At 43.6% G+C, this 19,724-nt stretch overlaps 1 protein-coding gene across 1 annotated transcript; it reads left to right on the top strand.

Moving 5' to 3' along the window:
• Positions 1-40: 40 nt before the first annotated feature.
• On the top strand, positions 41-19,656 carry SUPT7L (SPT7 like, STAGA complex subunit gamma). Its single transcript, XM_090046893.1, has 5 exons — positions 41-118; positions 438-1,094; positions 7,316-7,640; positions 11,368-11,605; positions 16,258-19,656. Exons 2-5 carry the CDS (start codon positions 682-684, stop codon positions 16,518-16,520), a joined length of 1,239 nt encoding a protein of 412 aa, XP_089903019.1. The 5' UTR covers positions 41-118; positions 438-681; the 3' UTR covers positions 16,521-19,656.
• The last annotated feature ends 68 nt before the right edge of the window (positions 19,657-19,724 follow it).

Here is a 19,724-nt window from a genome sequence, read left to right as displayed (position 1 = left end):
TCTTCGAAGGGACGCGCGGGGGGGAAGCCTTCCGGGTCGCGGAGATCACCGACTTCCGGGTGGCAGGGGAGTCACTGGCTTCCGGGTGGGAGCGCGGCATGGGCTGTTGACCAGCGGCGTGAGTGTTCGGTGGTGACGTCACTTGTCTTTCACTCAGAAGGCGCTGGTGGGGGAGGGGTGGAACTCCTGACCTGCCACCGCCCTCTACTGGCTCCCTTCCCCCACCCCAGCACTGGGTGCAACAGGCTGTGGGTCCCACGAGGGCTCACACCTGCATCCTGGCCACCGCCATTGGCTTTTTCTCACCCAGAGCTGTGTCACCTAGGAGCCGGCTGGGTTTCTGCTTTGCTGGCTCAGATTCTCCCCCCCCTTTTTTTTTAGGAGAGAAAAACGGTAGCACCTCCTACCTCACCACCGGCATCTCTCTCTTTCTGTAGGGCAGTGAGGGACGCCTGGGTCCCCGGCTGTAAGAACGCTTTGAAGACCAGTGTGGCTTGAGCGTTGCCTGAAGCAAGGGCTTTTTCTTTGGTCTTGGTGTCAGGGTGGCACGAGCTTCCTCACTCTAGTGGCTCCCTCTCAGCGGCCAGCCCCCTGCGGTTTGGGGTTTGCACCCAAGGGATGTGGCACGCTGCTCGGTAGCCTCTCTCTGTCGCTATCTCTGCATACCTCATTTGTACGAAGATGCTGCGCTACTGGGGTGAAATCCCCGTCTCGGCCAGTCAGGCCAACCGCAGCTCTTTTGATTTGCTTCAGCGTGAGTTTCGCACAGTGGAAGTCCAAGATCCTCCGTTGCATCAGCCCTCGGCAAACAAACCCAGACCCACCACCATGCTGGACATCCCGTCGGAGCCCTGCAGCCTCACCATTCACACCATCCAGCTCATCCAGCACAACCGGCGGCTACGCAGCCTCATCACCATGGCCCAGGCCCAGAACCAGCAGCAAGTTGAGGGCATCAAAACTGAAGACAGTGAACCTCTGCCCTCCTGTCCTGCTTCTCCACCTCTCCCCGATGACTTGCTTCCTCTGGATACCAAAATCCCCAAACTGCCATTTCAGCTGAGGCACAGCGACCCAGAGAGTGACTTCTATAGGTGTGTTGGAGGTATTGTGGTATAGGTTGTAGCCTTGTTGATTTAAGGATGTAGGCAGACGTGGGTCTTTGGGTAAACTTGATATTTCGTAGACCAACTCAAATACTTGGAAAAATCCTTGCAAAGAAGCTGGAAAAAAGCTTGCAAAGAAGAATTTTCCAACAGTTTGAGTTGGTCTCATAAAAGATACAGGATTTACCCAAAGAACCTTGTCTGCCCTGGTGTTACTGTGGTTTCAATCTGTGCTTCAGCCAGACCAGTATATTTTGAATCTGGGTTCCTGTGGGCAGCTCTCCAATTGGAGGGCTTGTTAGAGGGGAAGACTGTCACAGTAGAAAAAATAAATTAAACTCCATTTTTCTGTGAGCAAGGTGCAGGGCATTTTGCTTCCATGTGCTGTGGCTTCCTATCTGTAACGTGGACTGTAATGCTGGATTTCCCATATCAGTCAGCCTTTTAGCCATTTATAGCACCAAGCTGAGATGGTAGTATTAGTTGAGATGGCAGCATTAGTACCTGATGCCTGAAGCTCTCAGGGGAACTTTATGGATCTTAAGAAATTTAATTAAGTCCCTTGATGCCCTCATGGAAGAGGCATTTTATCTCCATTCTAGAGGCAGGGGCAGAGTGGATGGTCAGAGTAGCTCAAGTTCCCAGCTGCGTCAGAAATCCAGATCTTAATTGTGTGGTGTAGCACGAGATGTCATTAATATCTTTGCCCTGTTGATTCTTGTAGGGCATCTCTTCTCAGACTCCAAAACCACAGAGAGCTTCAAGTGAGAGTAATTTGCAACTTGTTTAACTTAGCATGTGATTCACATAACAAATTCTTTCTAATTTAGCACATAAGCTTTTGGGTTTATTCAAGTTTCTGTTATACAACTTTGACATATTTTTGATCAGATTATACTTTGTCTTAGAAAAAGGGCTGTATCTGTATCATCTTGAAAAGGAATTGAGTTATTAATACTATTTATAGTACTAACATCCAAGCCTCAACAGGATTCAGACCTACAGACATCTTGACCAAAGTCCTTTTTACCCCCCACCCCACTGACTGTAGTGGATAGGAAGAGCAGGGGGACATTATTTAATGATCTCCACCAGGGGGAGTTTAAGGATCAGATTATGAAAACTTAACAGAGCATAAATTGTATGGGTTACAGAGTGGGGGTTGTAATAGGCTGCGGTAGAGTTCGGAATGTGCTACAAAAAGCGGTTGAATTGCTTGTCTGATGAACCAAACAGACTTAAAGCTTTCCAGGAGAGGAATAGATCAATAAAGCATGAGCTTCGTTCTGTTCTAGTTCAGAACAGAGAAAATCCCTGTGATGTTAAGGTGCTCATATGACTAAGAATAGCAGCTGCATTCCTAGGTAGAGCATAATTGGAAGAGTTGTCAGCCCTGTCTTTTTCACTACACAAAGATATAAAGACAATGGTAAAAATAATTTAGGTGCCAGAGAGATGGTATTAAGCCATACTGATGACTGAACTAATCCAATCCCCTTTTTGCACTATTACACTTCTAGAAAGGGGTGCTTACATGTAGTTATACAAAAATTAAGAGGTTTTTATTATTGAAATGAAAACTGTGCCATAAAGCCCTAACATTTAAGTTTTGATAACGTATGTTAAATTTATGATCTTTGAACTGGAGATATCAAGCATTACATGGCTTTTGTGGCTTTCTCTTTCCATGCTATGGAATCAGCTTAAAAGAAACTCAATGTACCCCCTTAATTTCCCTCCCCTTCCCCTCATCCCACCTAAACATCCCAAATGCTGCTGCTCTTCTCCCCCTCTCTGGTTTGCTGCTGCAGGTCTGTCTGGATTGATGCCATTTCCCTCCCTAGCCTGTTATAGGTATGAACTTTGCACTTCCAGTTCAGTTGCTGTTTCTGGATAGGGTAGGGATGTGGCATTGAGTAGATGGTTCAAGTTGGGAATGCCAGCTAATGGTTAGGAATGGTTTGGTTTTAAAGTACAGAGGCAAGCTTCCCTGTGGGAATGTGCTGATGATCAAGAAGGATTCTGGTGGTAGAGATTAGAAGGAAGCTACCTTCCTCAGTTGGACTAGTTTTTATATCTACCTCTGGACAGTTTTCAGTTATCCATCAGGGAACCAGACAGTTTTCCCAGAGTTAAGTCAACACTGCTTGTGGGAGTTACTGGAGGTACCTGAAGAACCTTCCATGGGCAAGTCCAAAACAATGGAGCTAATTGAGAAGGACTGTGGGGAGGGAGAAGAGCTTCCTAGGAAAACCCATTTTTTTCTCTGTTGAATCATTGTGTGCTGTGTTCTGTAGCACACTTTGTAACTAACTTAACCTTGTTTTTTTAGTCTTGTCCTTTTATGTAATCACATAAGGAGGGGGAATGCCTGTCAAGTGATGGAATTTTTGCACCTCATTTGGTAGAAATTCAGCTTGACAGTATAATGTTTCATAAAATTGAAGTGCTCATGAGAAAGCAATATCTTTTCTCTAGATCTGCTGTGAGCTCACAACACACTTGTGGGAAAGTCTATCATTTCAATGTGCTATTTTACATGAGTCACTGTTGTTACTCCGCACATTCATTTGGCCCAAACACCTTGACCTTCACATGCTAATTTAATAGGGAATGGGCCACACAGTTTCCTTTCCTTTAAATGAAAAGACTTTGCTAGAAAGGAACTCATACACGCATGCTTCTGACTGTTTCAGGTAGGGGCATTTGATGGATGGCATCGTGTCGTGCTAACTGATGACACAGAAAATGTGCCATTTCAAGATGCCTGCAACCTCCGTAACCCTGAAGGCTCCATTTGATTGGGCTGAGTTGGCAGGTTTGTCACTGTGCTCTGATACAATGTTTTGTAAACTACAGGCCCTTTGGGGCCTGGGAAAAGCTTGCATTTTAGTTTCTGACTTGTTGGATTGAGTAAATAGTTATCCCTTCTGTAACAGCGATCCACAAAAAAGTAGAAATGTATATAGGCCTTTATGTAGATAGGTAATTCAAGAACAGGGTTATTAGTGACAAATAGGCCAGTGTCCCAGGATATTTGTGGCAATCATGACAGTGCCTTACATCCATTTCCTCAGAGAAAATCTTATTCTTTACCTCCAGATCTATACACACATCTACTGAACCTGATTGCAGATCTAGGACTTGGTCACCGCTGGCAACTAAATTTAGGGGTGCAGGCTTGTTTATTCACCACATTCATGTGACATGTATGGAAAGCAAGCTCAGATTAGGTTTGTATCTGGATGGGAGACATAGCTACTAAAGGAAATGGGTATCGTGCTCTCAGTCAGTAGAGCTAGTGTTTTTTATAGATTGTAAAATTGTAAGGGGCTGGAAGGGACCTCGCAAGATCATTGGGTCCAGTGCTGGGTGACCCCAGCGAGGTGAACACCCAGTCTCCTTGAAGATTTCCAGGGTAGGTGATTGTGCCACCTCTGGAGGGAGTTTATTCCACAGTGTGGACACCCTAACTGTGAAGACGTTTTTCTTAGTGTTAAGCCTGAAACGGTTATACAGGAGTTTGTGGCCATTACTCTTGGTTTTCCCCAAGTGTGCCCTGGTGAACAGTTGTTCGCCGAGTCCTTGATATCCTCTGATATAGCGGTAAGCTGTTCACAAGGGCTGTGACTTGGGGACATCAAATCTTGGTTGAAGTATAAAACCAGGTTTCTTATTAATTATGTTCTTCAGTCTGAAACCAGATCATCTGAGATAACTCGGAGAAGATGAAGAGCAGAATTTTTTCTTCAGTCCATTTGTAGTTGGCAGCATTTGATTTTTAGTAAAGTCACTATTGTCCCCCATATGATACATTTGTTGATGATCTTTCCCTGTTTGTGGGGGTCTTTCACAAAGGAGAAACTTTAACTTAAAAAGAAATGGAAAGTACAGAAGTTAGAAAGGGAACATAGACGTAGGTCTAACAGTTGAAGTGCATCCCCCTTTCTCTTTCTTGATAATTGATAAGATTTCAAAATGATTGTGGTCTTTTCACCTGGGGTTCTGGCTACATTTGGGTTTGGGTATTAAGATGGAAGGCAGGGTAGATATGCATGTTATTATTGGGTATTAAGATTCTTTTTAGAAGTTTTGAATAGGGATAATCTTTCGCTGTGTTTCTGAGTGCTGCTCTTTATTTTTATACAATAGCAGTGCTTCACCCTAGAGGTTGCTGCTTGTTCTGGGTGGGCATAGAGATTTCTTTGCCTAGTCTATTAGTTTAAGCTCGCCGAGTGGTTTGGGTAAATGGTCCAGCGTAAGTAAAGTAAATTCTTACACCAGTGATGATTTCTAGGGATCATATTTTTAGGGGACACCTACCTGTGTCCTTCTATATGTGTTGTAAAGAAAGAATCATTTTTTATGAGTGTGTTTTTCTTCAATTGCTGGTGAAAGTGGAGAGCTAGTTCTGTAGCACCGAAGATATGGGAGGCTCTCAGGGAGCCATTGAAGGCTGACTGCTTCAGTAAAAAAGAGTATGAAACAGCATGGATGACCCTTGGGCTACAGGGAAACTGCTGATTTTTCAGTTAATTTATCAGAGTGCCTGCTGTCTCCATTCCAAAGTTGACAACGTAAGTTGCATCTTGATTTTTTTATTGAATTGTTTCCTAAAGATTTCATTACTGGGAGGAGTTGATGATCTGAGATCCACATGCCTATTTTTAATCCTCCAGGTAATGCCCTGATCTGAGGTTTTTACTGTGCTATGATTTTTTCTTTATTTTTTTTCTATTTAAATGGTTTTCACGCTAGTGAAAGGTGCTGAATTGATTGCTCTGAACAATAAAGTCCTTGAGATGGCCGCAGAAAGATGTTGATACTGAAAGCAACAATAGGTGCTTCCTCCATCTCTTCCTCTGAAGCACTTGTCATTTGTTGGTGTGGTGAAGAGGTTTTTTATATAGTTCATCCTATAGGTTAGTGTGGTAGGGCTTCATGTCCCATTTTGCTTATCTGAAACTGAAAGATACTGGTTTGTGATGATATGTTGTGTGGTAGAGACACCAGTGCATGTTTTTTACTTTAAGACCCTAAGTGGTTAGCAAATATTTGTAAAATTGCAACAGGGCTAATTTTTGGAAAGACAGGGTGATAAGAGTATTTGAATTAGAGGTGGGGAAATTGGCAATCAGGTTGTATAATGGGAAGGAAATGGAAGACGGGTCATAAACTGCATTTTAAGCTTGAATTTTAAATTGTCTTAGATGACGCTCTTACTTTCCTCTATTTTATATTCCTCCTCAGATATTTCCTAGACTTTGTGAAATTCTCACAGAGGCTAAGCTGCCTCTGTGAAAACTTCTGTGACTTGCACATTAACAAATAATGTATTAAATATTGTAAGACAAAGCTAGTAAGTCCTGTTCATCCTGGGACTGCTAGGCCCATCACTTCCTATCTATCTAGAGTGTAACCAGGAATCTTCTGCTCCCCCCTCAGCAAAGGCAGAAGGTTCACTACACCTGGGCTGGGCTGAGAACCCCTGTTTTAAGACAGACTATTTCTCCTACCATGCTTCTTTGTTGGCAACTTATATTGGAAATTGGACTGTTTCTCTTGGCTTTTCTACTGCACCAGAGGCAGTAGATAAATGTGACCTGCAAAAGAGGGGAAAATGGACATGCACCTTTTTGCTGCTTTTGCCTTAAAGTTTGTATACGTTCTGTTTTTTGTTTTTTTTTAACATTACCGATTCATGTCTTGTCTGTTCTGGAAGCCTCTGTGCAGGACTGCATAGCTGGCAGGTCTATGACATCAGTGATAACAAGGAAGTGAAATGTGATTCATTGAGAGGACAAGTGCTTTGCATTCAGGTTATTTAAAACTCCTTTTGGTATGTGTCAAGCATCTGTTTTAATTCAAACCTCTGGGAGAAAGCTCTTGGTATGAAGGGATTCAATTAAAGCCTGAGAGAGCCCCACAGGCCACATTTTTAAATCATCCAAGGAATCTTTCAGCATAAAAAAGGAAGACAAGATGTGGCATTCCTGATTTCTAAGGGAAGAAAAATAAGCTGTTAAAAACCTTTTGGGTCTCTTTTGTTTACAACAGAAAAGCCGTGAAGGACTTCAAATCAATAGCTTCTCTTTTTCAGGTCACCTTTGATTAATAATGAGAGATTGTATGTATAATAATTGTTTCTTCCTCTTCAGTTTTCTGAGGTGTGTGAAGACCTAACTTAAGTTTATCTTCTCTGTCCTTAGAGGGAAAGGGGAACCCGTAACTGAGCTGAGTTGGACCTCCTGCCGGCAACTTCTCTACCAGTCAATGGCCACCATCCTTGCACATACAGGGTTTGAATGCGCCAATGAGAGTGTCCTGGAGACCCTGACAGACATTGCTCATGAATATTGTTTGAAGTTTACCAAGCTGTTGCGCTTTGCTGTAGATCGCGAGGCGAGGCTTGGCCACACCCCTTTCCCGGATGTCATGGAACAGGTGTTTCATGAAGTGGGCATTGGCAGTGTGCTCTCTCTGCAGAAGTTCTGGCAGCACCGTATTAAAGATTACCACAGCTACATGCTGCAGGTGAGGAGAGAAATAGAGGATCCACCGCCTTAAGAAATATGCTTCCAGGGCAGTTGCTTGTTCTTATAGAGCAGGGATGGCCAATCTGCAGCACAAGTGGCATGGGCAGCCTCTGTGTGTGGCATGCTGCAGATCAAGAAAGGGATAGGCAACACAGCAGCAGGGCAGATATGACAGAAAGCAGAGCAGGAGATCAGACAGGAGCACAGGGTAGGCAGCAGAAATTAGAGGAGGTTGGGCAGGGACCACAGAAGGTGTAAAAAGCAGAGCATCAGTTTGGGCAGAGGAGAGGAACAGTATTGCTAACCACATCGTGCCAAAATAATGAGATGAACTATTTAAAAATCAAGAGATTGGCGTGTAAATCATGAGATTCTATTTTTGAAGTGTGTGTGAAGGGATTATTTGTGAAGGTATGGGGGCGCTGTGTGTGTATGTGTGGGGGGGGGGCAGTTTGGAGCCCAGGGAGGGAGGGTCCGCGCACACCCTGGCAGGAGGTGGGGTACTGTGGGTCAGGAGTGAGAGGCAGCAAGCAGGGCTGGCAGGGGCTGTGGCTTGGGAGTGAGGAGCAGACACAGAGAGCACCCAGCTTGTAAGTGGAGGGGAAGGGGTAGGAGGGAAGTTTGAGCCTCCCATGTTGAGGGAGGGAGTGTGGCAGGAGCAGGGACTAGGGTGAATTGGGCCCTGAGGCTGAGGTGGGTTGTCTAGAGGTGTGTGGGGGGGCACACTCTTGGGGGAGGCACGTATCCCTCCATAGAATAGTGGTGGGCTTCCCGCTTTGGGCTCTGTGCCCTGATGCCTTTGCCCCAGGAGCCCAGCCGCGCAATACCATTGCTGCCCACCTGGGAGCAGGAAGCATGCTGGTGTTGTGCGGCTGAGCTGGGGCAAAGGCAGCAGGGCGCAGAGCCCCGAGCACACAGCGGGCAGCCCACCTCTGCCCCATGATAGGAACATGCCCCCCATGCCTCCCTTGGGTGTGCACTGCTGTGGGGAGCTATGCCCCACCCCTGCACCTCTTCCCCATTCACCCTAGCCCCTGCTCCTGCCCCACTTCCTCCCTCACTGAGGGGCCTCAATCTGCCCCCTGCCCTCCCTGTCCTTTCCCTTCCTCCCAGCCCCTTCCCATTCACAGACTTACCAGCTGGGAAGCTCTGGAGATTTGAGGGTTTGATCGTGAGACTGTGAGTCAGAGTTATTTTGACTTAGAAATCGTGACTCTTGCAGTGTTTTCATGACAGTTGGTATTACTGAAGGGATCAGTGTTACTTGGGGAAGGTGCAGGGCTTGCTTGTGGCACGTGTGCCAAAAGGTTAGCTCCCATTGCTATGGAGAACTGTCTAGCTCAGGAAGTTATGATCCAGCTAGACCATCTAGCTTCAGGAAGCCAGGGAACCTATGACAGGTTTTCTTTGTGGAACAGTAAAGGCCTAGGGTGGGGGCATACTTAACTTTTTGGAGAGAAAGTCCCTTGCTCTTGAACTGCCGGCCCCCGTGCCAACTTGGAAGGGATGTTGATGGCCATGGTGTGTGCTGCATCTTTGTCCAGAAGAGTGGGGCCAGTTTGAGCCAGGAGCTGAAGGAAGAAAGACCTTGGGAATCTTTTACATTTTCATCATCTGTTTTTTCCCCCAGCAGCTCACAGTGTGTACTCAGTACTGAAAGAATCTGTTGTTTGAAAAGGAAATGATGAGATGAGAGACTCCATTCATCTAGAGAACTTGTGGTTAAATCCCATCAAATACCAGGTCCCTGATTTACCTGGTCTTTTATCCACTTATGGAAACAATCCCATAGCTGCAGTGGGTTGTCTTATTTGTGAGGTGTTTTATCTGAAGCGAGTGGCAGTTACCCTGTGCATGTTGGTGTGGAGGGGAACGCACATGTGCATGCGCATAGTAGTAAAGCACCTGGTATTAATCAAAGTAACTCAAGTTAATCTGTGTTCAGTGTGACCCAGTGTGGAACAGTCCCTGTGTAAGGAAAGCAAAATCACTGGGCAGAAGGAAAAAGTCAGGGGAGATTAATCAACACGATTTCTGTTGCTGCAGGGCGTTGTGATATTTAGCTGTATTCTAAATAAACTAGTGAGCAAGCAAATAAAACTCATTTTAATGTGCAGCTTGTGGGCTGGTGTGGTTTGTTAAAGCTGTGCAGGAAACAGTCTTTTGGGAATACACCACAGAGTAGCGTTGCTATGAGCTATTAAACAGCTGCTGCTTTCCACTTTAGAGGTGGCTGCATTTCACTGGTGAGAGAAACAGTTTCTGATTTGTTAAAGCTCTTTGGAATGGAAGTTGCTGTTCATGTATATGCAATAACTGCAGGGAATAGGATTTCCTTCAACCACATTTTCTATACTTAAACACCAGCATATTGTTTCAGCAACAGAGACACATTGTCTCTTTTGTGGGCTCATGCAGGTGCCAGGGGTGCGGAGGACCTGGGAATTCTATCTTCGTTTAGCAAGAAGAGAGAGACTTGTACCCTATGTAAAGTAGCTAGTCCATGACCTGAAGCAAAATCTACATGACCTGAAGCAAAATCTACCTCAACTAATCTTTCTAGGGATTTATACTTTACTCATTATTATGGTATTTGCCCACTCACTGATCTTGCAGCAGCACTCCTTCTGTCTCTCTGCCTGGACCCTGTGGCCTAAACGGTTTGTGTAGATTAGAGCCATCTGCACTTATGTGTAGCATGAAAATCATGAGCATGAATGCAAAAAAACACCTTGTCTGGTATCCTGATTATATTAATTAAAATAGATTTTTTTTCTGTTCCTACCACATCCCCTGCTGTCTGAGTTCTGTGTTTCCTGCCTAACTGTGCCAGTACAGCTCATTCTCATATTGCAGTAACCTTCATCCCTCTTCCATGGTGTTCCTCTGTTTGGGCTCAGGGTCCTACATGCCTGACCTACAGTTTCCTCTGCTTTTCTGGCATATGTCTAGACCAGAAAATAGATTTTGTTTAAAAATAGCTCTCTCAGCACACCTCTGTGCATCCTTGTAACAGCCACTGTTATTCCAGCAAGTGGACTCTCCTGAGCAAGATTTGCTGAATGATATAAAACTACGTGATACAGGCAAGCATATGCATTAGGAGCAAGAGACTGTGAAGACTGTGAAACATGCTTTATTGATTGCCTATGATTGAAAAAGACCTAAGTGTCTAGGGCGTGAAATTTCGCTGCTGAATTTCCTCCCTATATTCATTCAGTATGCTGCAGAAAAAAACGTCACTGCACTTTTTTGCTATTGAGTGGAAGATAGCTAGGTTGTGTAAACTGTAGTTGCAAATGCTGACAAACAGCCCAGGAGTGGTGTGTGTTTGGGTTTTTTTTTGTTTGTTTGTTTTTTTAACCCAAGAAGTGGGATGCAGGACACACCTGGACTCTTATTTGGTGCTGTGCACTTTGACTAGAGTGAATTTGACTTCTGGGCTCCATGTGTGAAATAAAAGGGCTCGATGTTTAGCAGTCAGGTTACATCTTTGAGAGGCTTCACTCATTCACCTGTTAAAACCCTTTGATAAGAGAGGAGAGGAGTTCTGGAAGGCTGTAATGTTATCATGGCGTATCATTGATGTTTACTATACTGATGTATACTGTTCCTCTGAACAGTAATGAATAGTCTGTTGGAGACTGGGGACATTGCATCATGGCTGCCTTCACTGCTATATCTGAAAACCGCCCTTTCTTTATCTTTCCAACAATTCCTGGCAGGTTAGCAAGCAGCTCTCGGAAGAGTATGAGAAGATTGTCAACCCTGAAAAGGCAGCAGAAGACACAAAACCTGTGAAGATTAAGGAGGAGCTAGTCAGTGATATCACCTTCCCCATAAGTGAGGAGCTAGAGGGAGATCTGGCATCTGGTGACCAGTCTTTGCCAGTGGGAGTTCTTGGCGCTCAGAGCGAGCGTTTTTCTGCTAACCTGGAAGTGGAAGCATCCCCGCAGACTTCAGGTAGGAGGCTGTCTATCGTCAGTCCTTTAGCTTTCCCAAATAACCTCATTTCAGTTGCTTTAACAAAACCACAGCTGATGAGGGGATTTGGGGTGGGGGGAGAAGGGTGGGTACAGTGAGAGAGTAAAGTTCCATGTTACAATAAAGAGCCATATTATAATAAAGAGCATTAGTGAGGTTCATGTAAAATCTTGGACAAACAACACTGGATGCAAAACAAGGAGGAAATGTAGTAGGTAGTGGAGTGCTAAAGATTGGCCCTATAAAATAATATAGGAATATTCTCTAGAAATAGTGAAATACCTCAACAGTATACCATAATGTTACTTTAATGATAGCAGCCTTTGTTCTGGTTCTATAAAAGAAAATGTTCTACATGGGTACCAAAAAGCATTGGCATGACATCTGTGCAAGCCATGACATTGTGTGATACTCTCCAATAACAGACTGAGTACTGTGGCTGCAATAATACTGCTAAAGTGCTTACTACTAGCATGAAATACTGTAGTACCTTGTTTGGATAAAGGTAGCTTTCTTCCACCATCCTAGTATGTGGGTTGAAGTGAAAGAGATTTTTCTGTGAAGCAGAAGCTGCTGCTCTTTATTCTAATTCCCAGTGAATAAGTGGTTAGAAAATCCAGTTGATTTTCCTTATGAGAGGAGTACACTTCCACTTCCTTTTCCCTGAACAAACAGCACAGAAATTCTGCAGTTGCCATGAGGTGCTTGGAGCTGGTCCAAGAGTAACTCAAAATGGGGACACCTGTTGCTGGACAAGTTCAGGCTTGTTTAGTTTCCTTTGACAACACACTAGTGGCGCTGCCTCTAGTTTGTTAGTTTTCATTGAGGTTCTGCACTGAACTATATGAATCAGGCCTATCAGATAGCTTGTGGGCAGAGGTTTATATAATTGAAAAATTATGGATGCAGTCTTTGGTACAGGAACAGTTTCATGAACCAGATAATGATAGCAGCTAAATTCGTGAAGGAATTAACAATGAGACATGGACCTTGCTTGTAGAGTTGAACCTGGCCTGCACTGCTGATGAACCTTACCTTTCTGAAGACTCTTCATTCACTCATGTGATGTGGCCTGTTGAGTCTCTTGTTCTAGTGGATCAACGTCCACATCCCAAAACCACTAGGATTGATTTGGCCTTGGAGGCTGAACCCTTCTTGCTCATAGAAGTCATCCTCCAGGTCGGCATTTGTGGGCAACGTGGGCAGTCTCCCCAGTGCAGTGGCCTGTGTTGTATCTGTTTTGTACGTACACCTAAGTTTCACACTCTCTACATACTGACTTGGCACCATTTACCACCTCCAGATTCCCTGGAAAATGGCAACACTCCCCTTCATCCCTCTCAAAAGAAGGTGTGTTGTGAGTCTTATTTACAACCTACTAAACTCCTGCTGTTCCCTGCAGTAATAAATGTTTCACTTAGAAATCCAGTTAAAAGCTATGAGGTCTGTTCTACAATTAACCTTAATCCAAGTTACGTGTGTATTGAGGGGAGACTAGGCCTCTGAGTCTATTAGTTATGTAAAGAATAACACACTCTGCTGGGTTTTAGAAAACGAAAATCCCACTGACGTTTGGTTGGAAGCTTTTATTGTTGTCTGCGGTGCCTCTGAAATGTGAAGGGCTTTTATTTTTGTGGGGGAGGGAATAAGCAGGCCTCTGTTGGCCCATGTGGAGATGCGAATGATTCATCTGAAAAGCTTGGTATTAGCGTCTACCACTTGAGACCAAGAGGTTAGCATGCTAGCTGTATATTAAACGCCTTGTGCCTCTCTGATATTGGATTGATGTTTTCTAATTAAGAATACAAGTGCTCTGTTCCTTCCTGCAAATCCCTGTTCACTTTACAGGGGCCTTTGGAAACCTCATTGCTGTAAGAAGTCCCACTGTGAAGCTGGGCAGTGTTGAGTGTAGAATACCAGAGGAGGGAAGAGGAACAGGCTGGAACTGGGATTCAGAGCATCCTGAAGATAAGAATGAGGCCGTTAGTGGGGGAAACAGCATCCAGTAGTACAGAGCAAGGTGTCAGGAGCAATTCCATTCTAGTCAAGATTCTGACCGTGCACATTATTGAGGGCAAGGGCAAATCACTTACTGTCTTTGCAGATGGGGAGGCTGAGGCAAAATTTGAGGTACTGTTTTTCTACCCAGTGGCATATCTTGAGGATTAGATTATTTGAAGAGTGCTTGAAGTTAAAGCTTTGAAGACAAAATTGCCAATAAGCAAGGCTTATTGTTGGTTAATAGCGATGCTCTCAATGACAGATGTCAAGAACTAAAGGGAATAGGCATTAGTGATTTAGGAGTAATTGATGAAAGAAGTAAACCCTAAATATGTCTTTCTGCCCTGACCATTGTTTAGACTGGGATTGTAACCTTAAATCTACAGGACGGATAGCATGTTGATAATGATGTGTCTCTCACAGCTGACAAGAGTATATTCACTTGTAAATAATCTAATGGGAGTCTTTACTGCAGCTTTTTGGACACCGCCAGGCCCTGTAGTTCTTAGTTTCTGTCTTCTAAGCTGTGCAGCCTCCTCTCATCCCACTGGGTTTTCTAAAGCCCGTCCTGGGCTCAGCAGCTGTGGTAGGGTCTGTTGACTACACCACAAGTAGAAAGCTTGCAGTACAGATGCCATGGTGATATTAGTGGAAGATTTTTCTTTGTGTAATCACAGTAATGGGATTACAAAAGGTTTGGCTCATCACCCAGAAGCTCAGCTGCTTTTTCAAACAGGAGCCAAGTCTCTCGAGTCTACACACTATGTTTGGAAATCTCACAAGAGCTGCCTTGTTTGCCAAATATGTCTTTTATTTTTTATGGGAATTTAACCCTGACCTAGAGAGATCAAATTTCAGAAAGAGGAAAGATTTCAGTTTCCATTCAATCCTTTGCTGTTATGCTGAGACTTGCAACAAGGGACTCAATTAGTAAGTTATGGTAGTGGGATTTTTTTTGGTTTTATTTTTTTAAATAATATGCAGAAATAACAAAATCTATAATTACCCCTCTTGGGGCAAAAATAAATTAGAACAAAATTGCCTGGTGCTGCATAAAAATACATAGATATAAGTTGACATAGAAGGTCCTCAAGACAACCCAAGATGCATGCCAGTCTATGACTAGACATAATATTACCGACTGCTTTTTAATGAATGCAGTGGAGTGCAGTGTGGACACTTAGCCACTGAGGCCTGAACTAAGAGCCCGTAAATTCCTTTAGGGTCAGCCACTGAACAACTATCCAGTGATAATGAGCTAGGCTTGAACTGCTGACCAAGTAGTGGAAGGTTCCTTATCTCATGACCATTTTCTATAAGGTAAGTTTTTGTGCATGTCATTGGATACTTTTTGCTTTGGGTCAAGCCAGGGCTTCTCTGTGAATTGTGTTGTAGCCCTTCTGCCTAATTCAAGGTACAACTGAAAGAAAAGGCATAAAATGAGAAAGGGTAAGCAGAGGTTCGGGCCATTCATCCAGCTTTCACAGACTTCTCTAGAAGAGTTCTTTGTTGAAGTTTTGGGCAGAAATCATGATTGTATTCGTTTGTATTGAAGTAATGCCAAAAAGTCCCAACCCAGCTCAACTGAGCAAAATGCTGTGCAGAACAAGAAGATGCAAAAAGTTGGGTTAATAAATGTTAGGAGTTTGGAGTAGAAGAGAGGATGGAGGTTGCCATAAGATCACGTGGTTCCATGGGTGAGCAGCACTTAGGACATCTGAATGGTTTTAATGGATCTGTTTTCTGTTTTTTTTTTTAAGCAGACACTGAAAATTCCCTCCAAATTCCTGGACTACTTACTTTTCCCTGAAAACATGACCCAGGGCTCACTGACACTTTTGCTTCCTTTTAGTACAGGTTCTCTCCAGCTTGTAACCCCAAAATGATTAATTTCTTTAAAATAAACTACACGCCAGCCCCACAGGTACAGACAATGGGCCCTTTCTCTCTTGGGTGCCTGCACTGTGCACAGGTGAGGGGATTCTTGTTAGATCACAAGGTTTCACTCCACATTGCTGAAGGAAGTGATGGGTGTCTGGTGCAAGAAGGTGAAAAGTCTGTCAGTCACTTGCGAATTTGACATCCCAGTGCTGGGAGACTGAAGGTGCCTTTTAAGGACTGTGCATTTACCTAACCTTTCTCTTCAGTTATTCTCCCATGTGCTATATTTCTCTCATAAAACAGCCCACAGTCCAATTTCTGACAATTTAGGGGTCCTGATGCTGTAAAGTCATCACTGTGTGGTGTACCTATACTGCTCCCAAAGTCCTGGTTCCATGGAGAGCCAGGCCATCTTGACAAACCTCCTTGTGCTCCTGGCAGTAGCTGTTGTTGCAGAGGTCTTGGAGGTCGTTGGAGCCCATTTAAATTGGCCCTTCCCCTTGGGAAGTTCGTTGGAGGATTGCTTTTAGGGGGCAGTGGGTCCTTTTCCAAGAGAGGCCATCATGGTATGTACTATTATTTAAAAATGTTTCAATTTTTTATTTCATAGCTAGCCTTTTTCTAGAAGGAATAGCCCAGCTCTAGGGGTTACTTTGCCCTTGGGTTTCTCTAATTTATCCTGTTTGGATCCATACATCCATTTTCATGGAGTTCTTATCCTGCGACTAATAGGTGCTCTCTCTTTCCAGGTGCTGAGGTGAATGCTTCCCCTCTGTGGAACTTGGCCCAGGTGAAAATGGAGCCACAGGAAAGTGAGGAGGGCAATGTTCATGGCCATGGGGTCCTGAGCAGTGATGTCTTTGAGGAGCCCATGTCTGGCATGAGTGAAGCTGGGATGCCACAGAGTCCCAATGGCTCTGAGAGCAGTTATGGGTCTCATTCCCCTGACAGCCTAATGGGATCCTCTCCTGTCTTCAACCAGCGCTGCAAGAAGAAGATGAAGAAAATGTGAAGGAGATGAAGGGGGCTTCTCTTTAGAGACCTGCTAGTGGGACATTCTGTGAGCCTAGAGGGTGCCTGGTCCCATGGGGATAGATAAAGGGATGAGCAGGTGTGCTGTGTAAAATCCCCCTGTGATGTTCAGCCTGTAGTGCACATTACTTGTCTACACATGATTCCTTTCTCCCTTGGGCTCTGTGCTCCATCCCTGCCCTAGAGAACTCACATGGGACCCATCCACTCAACCTGCAAAATGGGTGGTGTCACCAAAAGACACTGGGAGGTGGGGTGGGTTGCCACGTGAGCACTGGTTATTAATGAGAACTGTTATGTCAAGATGCATGCAGATGTGGGGATTATCTGAGTGGAGCCAGGACCGATCGCACTTTCTGGAGCAGTTCCTTCATTCCATTGGAATTGTATGTGGTGATATTAACCCAGCTGAGTTTTCCTGTGTGAAGTTCCTATCTTGACACCTTAATTTGAAATAACTTCTATTTTAGTGCCTTTTTGTCATGCAGCTGACTGATGACAATTATTTTTGTTCTGTGAAAGCTACAGCTGATGTTCAACTCTGAGCCTTTAGCTGGATTCACTGAGTCTCTCCTTTTTTTTTTTTCCCCCCAAAAGCCAGAAAGAACATGAGTTTAGCATGAGCAATGGTTTAAACTGGCCGTTTACCTCTAACCTACTGGGAGGTTCAGTGAGCCTTGTATTTGTCCTTATGATTGCAAGTTTATCTTTTGAAAGGATGAGCTCCAGGCACGGTATTTTGTTTGTCCATATAATAGGCCTGACTCTCATTCTTTTTTTTTCTCATTGTTTTTAATTTCATTATACAGACATAGAAACAAGGCAGAATTTTTTTCTCTGAATATGTCTAAGACAGTGTGGCCTTTGGTTTCAGGGACAGGTTAAAAACCTGCCAACTCCAATTTTAAAGTTTCTTTCTAGTAGGGAAAAATAATATTTACCTCTCAGTGGTTGTGCGGGGGTTGATTAATACCCAGAAGGCACTGTGATCCTTTGAAAAGTATTGTGTAAGTGTAAAATATCACTACTGTGTGGGATTGTTGCTGAATGGAGTGGGGAGATGAGAGCAAAGACAGCTAGTGAAGTGCTGGAAGATCTTCATTCTGGAGTGACAAGAAAAAGCAATCAAATACACCTTATATGAACAAGGACATAGATGATTACACTAGAATAAAAGTTTCATGCTTTAAGGCATAAACCAACTACTTACTGTTGTAGTTAGGAAATTTCTATCTCCTGAGTAGGTGCTTTGACAGTGGCACTTGGTAAGGGCAAGAGTCAAAAGCAGAATATTCTACTAGATGGATTGTTAAGCTGGAGTGAAATGGCAGTCCCTTTGATCTCTTTAGCTAAACTAATTGCGTGAAGGGTCACTCTTATTGGGCCGGGGTACAGGGTCCAGCCTTTTGGGAGCCTGTACCTTGCTCTGAACTCTGAATATTGTTCTGTTTGGTTTATGCACTTTGGGAACTTTACCAAATTATCTCATCGAAGAGCCCTGTGACATAATGCAGGCACATGCATCTGAGAGAGTGGTGGGTGCCTTGATCACTGAATGGCTTTCAAGTCTTGTAACTGGCTCAAGAAGGAAGGCTTAACCACTCCTTGGGGCTGCAGAGTATCTTCCTTTCTCCAGGGCTTTAATAGAAGCTCTCAATCTTTAGTCTTCAATGCTTTCTTTATGCTGGTGAAGTACAGATGCTCCTGTCTTACTTTTTAATTATGCTCTTGTATTTTGTTTCCCTTCCACACCCATTCCCCACATAATGTACACTTTGCAGCAGGCCAAGCCTGAGTGCTTGAAGTACATTTAAATACTGTGGAAATTCACCCTCTATTGATTCTACTATGTAACCATAGCATAAGAGAGATGTGATATTGATTCCCTTTTTGAGAGTTGTTTATGCAGAGAGATTAGAAATGCATCAGGATAGCTTGTACATTTTAAAATGATGGCAAGGTAAAGTCTTTTACCTTTTTTTTTCCCACCCTGTTATACTAAGTGTCTTTTGACATTTGTACATTTGGTGATGCTTTCTTTTGTACAGATGGAAGCTTTAAATTCCAGTCAAGTAATTCCCTCAGAACATTCCTGAGATTTACAGTGACATTTATCATGCTCAAAATAGTGACATTTCAAATCGAGCTTAGTAAGTTGCATACAGACAATGTGCTCTTTTGAGGAGCCAAACAAGATTTTACTAGACATTTATGCAGTCCACATCTCTTAGTCCCTGGACCTAAGATTATAGATTATAGTGAGATTGTGGTGTGTGCTAGAATTGGTGCGCTGACAACTTGGTCATGGAAAAAGCTCTCATCTTATCTTTTAACTGATGCCTGATGAGGGGTTCTGTTGAATGAACCAATTCAGAATTTCACAGTTTCATTGGCAACATCATCTTCCATTCTTCTATTTCCCACTGTGAATAGTTATGTGCTGACAAGTCAGAACATGGGATTTTGACACAGCTTGTATCAAGTGGCACTAATTTCTTTGGAAATCTGTCTTCCTGTCAGTAGAAATATTGCTATGGACTTGGAGAGATGGATCAGTAAGAATTATTTGTGTTGGGAGATTGTGTTGGAAATGGTGGAGGGACAGATCAGATAAGATCCTATATGAATGTACTGCGGTCTCAAATCTTTTATTCACTAGAAAGTTCCCTTCTGTCCTCCTGTCTGAATACCTGAGCTTGACATCATGCCACCCTCCCTGCAAACACCACCACACATGCAGCTCTAGGTCTGATTTCCCCCTGCAGTCTTGTGATTTGACTTGATCCTTACTGTCAAGATGGGCAGAGGCCTTTATTGAAAGAGATTTTTTTTCAGTTGAAAGCTCTTCTGGTTGAAAAGGAAAATGGGAAACAAGATGGGAGGAGGCAGGAGAAAACTATGAATAAATGCTCACTTAACGAGGCTGCTGCATGTCATATGTGTGTGAGGGGATACTTCAGTAATATTGTTTAAATATTTAAACATTTTATAAGAGCAAAATATATACCTTTGTCTGTGTTACAAGGGAGCAAAATAGTCTGAAATGTTGCATATCCTTTTTCTTTCTTCCTGGAAGAGAGTTTTCTCTGTTTACAAGAAAATAAATGTTTAATCTATGGAAACTTGTCTGAAAAGTGATTTTTTTCAGCATGGGGAAGGGGAGAGGAGAGGACTTGTTTAGAAT

This window comes from Crocodylus siamensis, chromosome 1 (assembly GCF_052110815.1).
Source record: "Crocodylus siamensis isolate JL-2025a chromosome 1, ASM5211081v1, whole genome shotgun sequence".
Classification (NCBI taxonomy): Eukaryota; Metazoa; Chordata; order Crocodylia; family Crocodylidae; genus Crocodylus; species Crocodylus siamensis.
The sequence above is the reverse complement of the archived record's forward strand: the minus strand, read 5'-3'. Positions and strand labels throughout refer to the sequence as shown.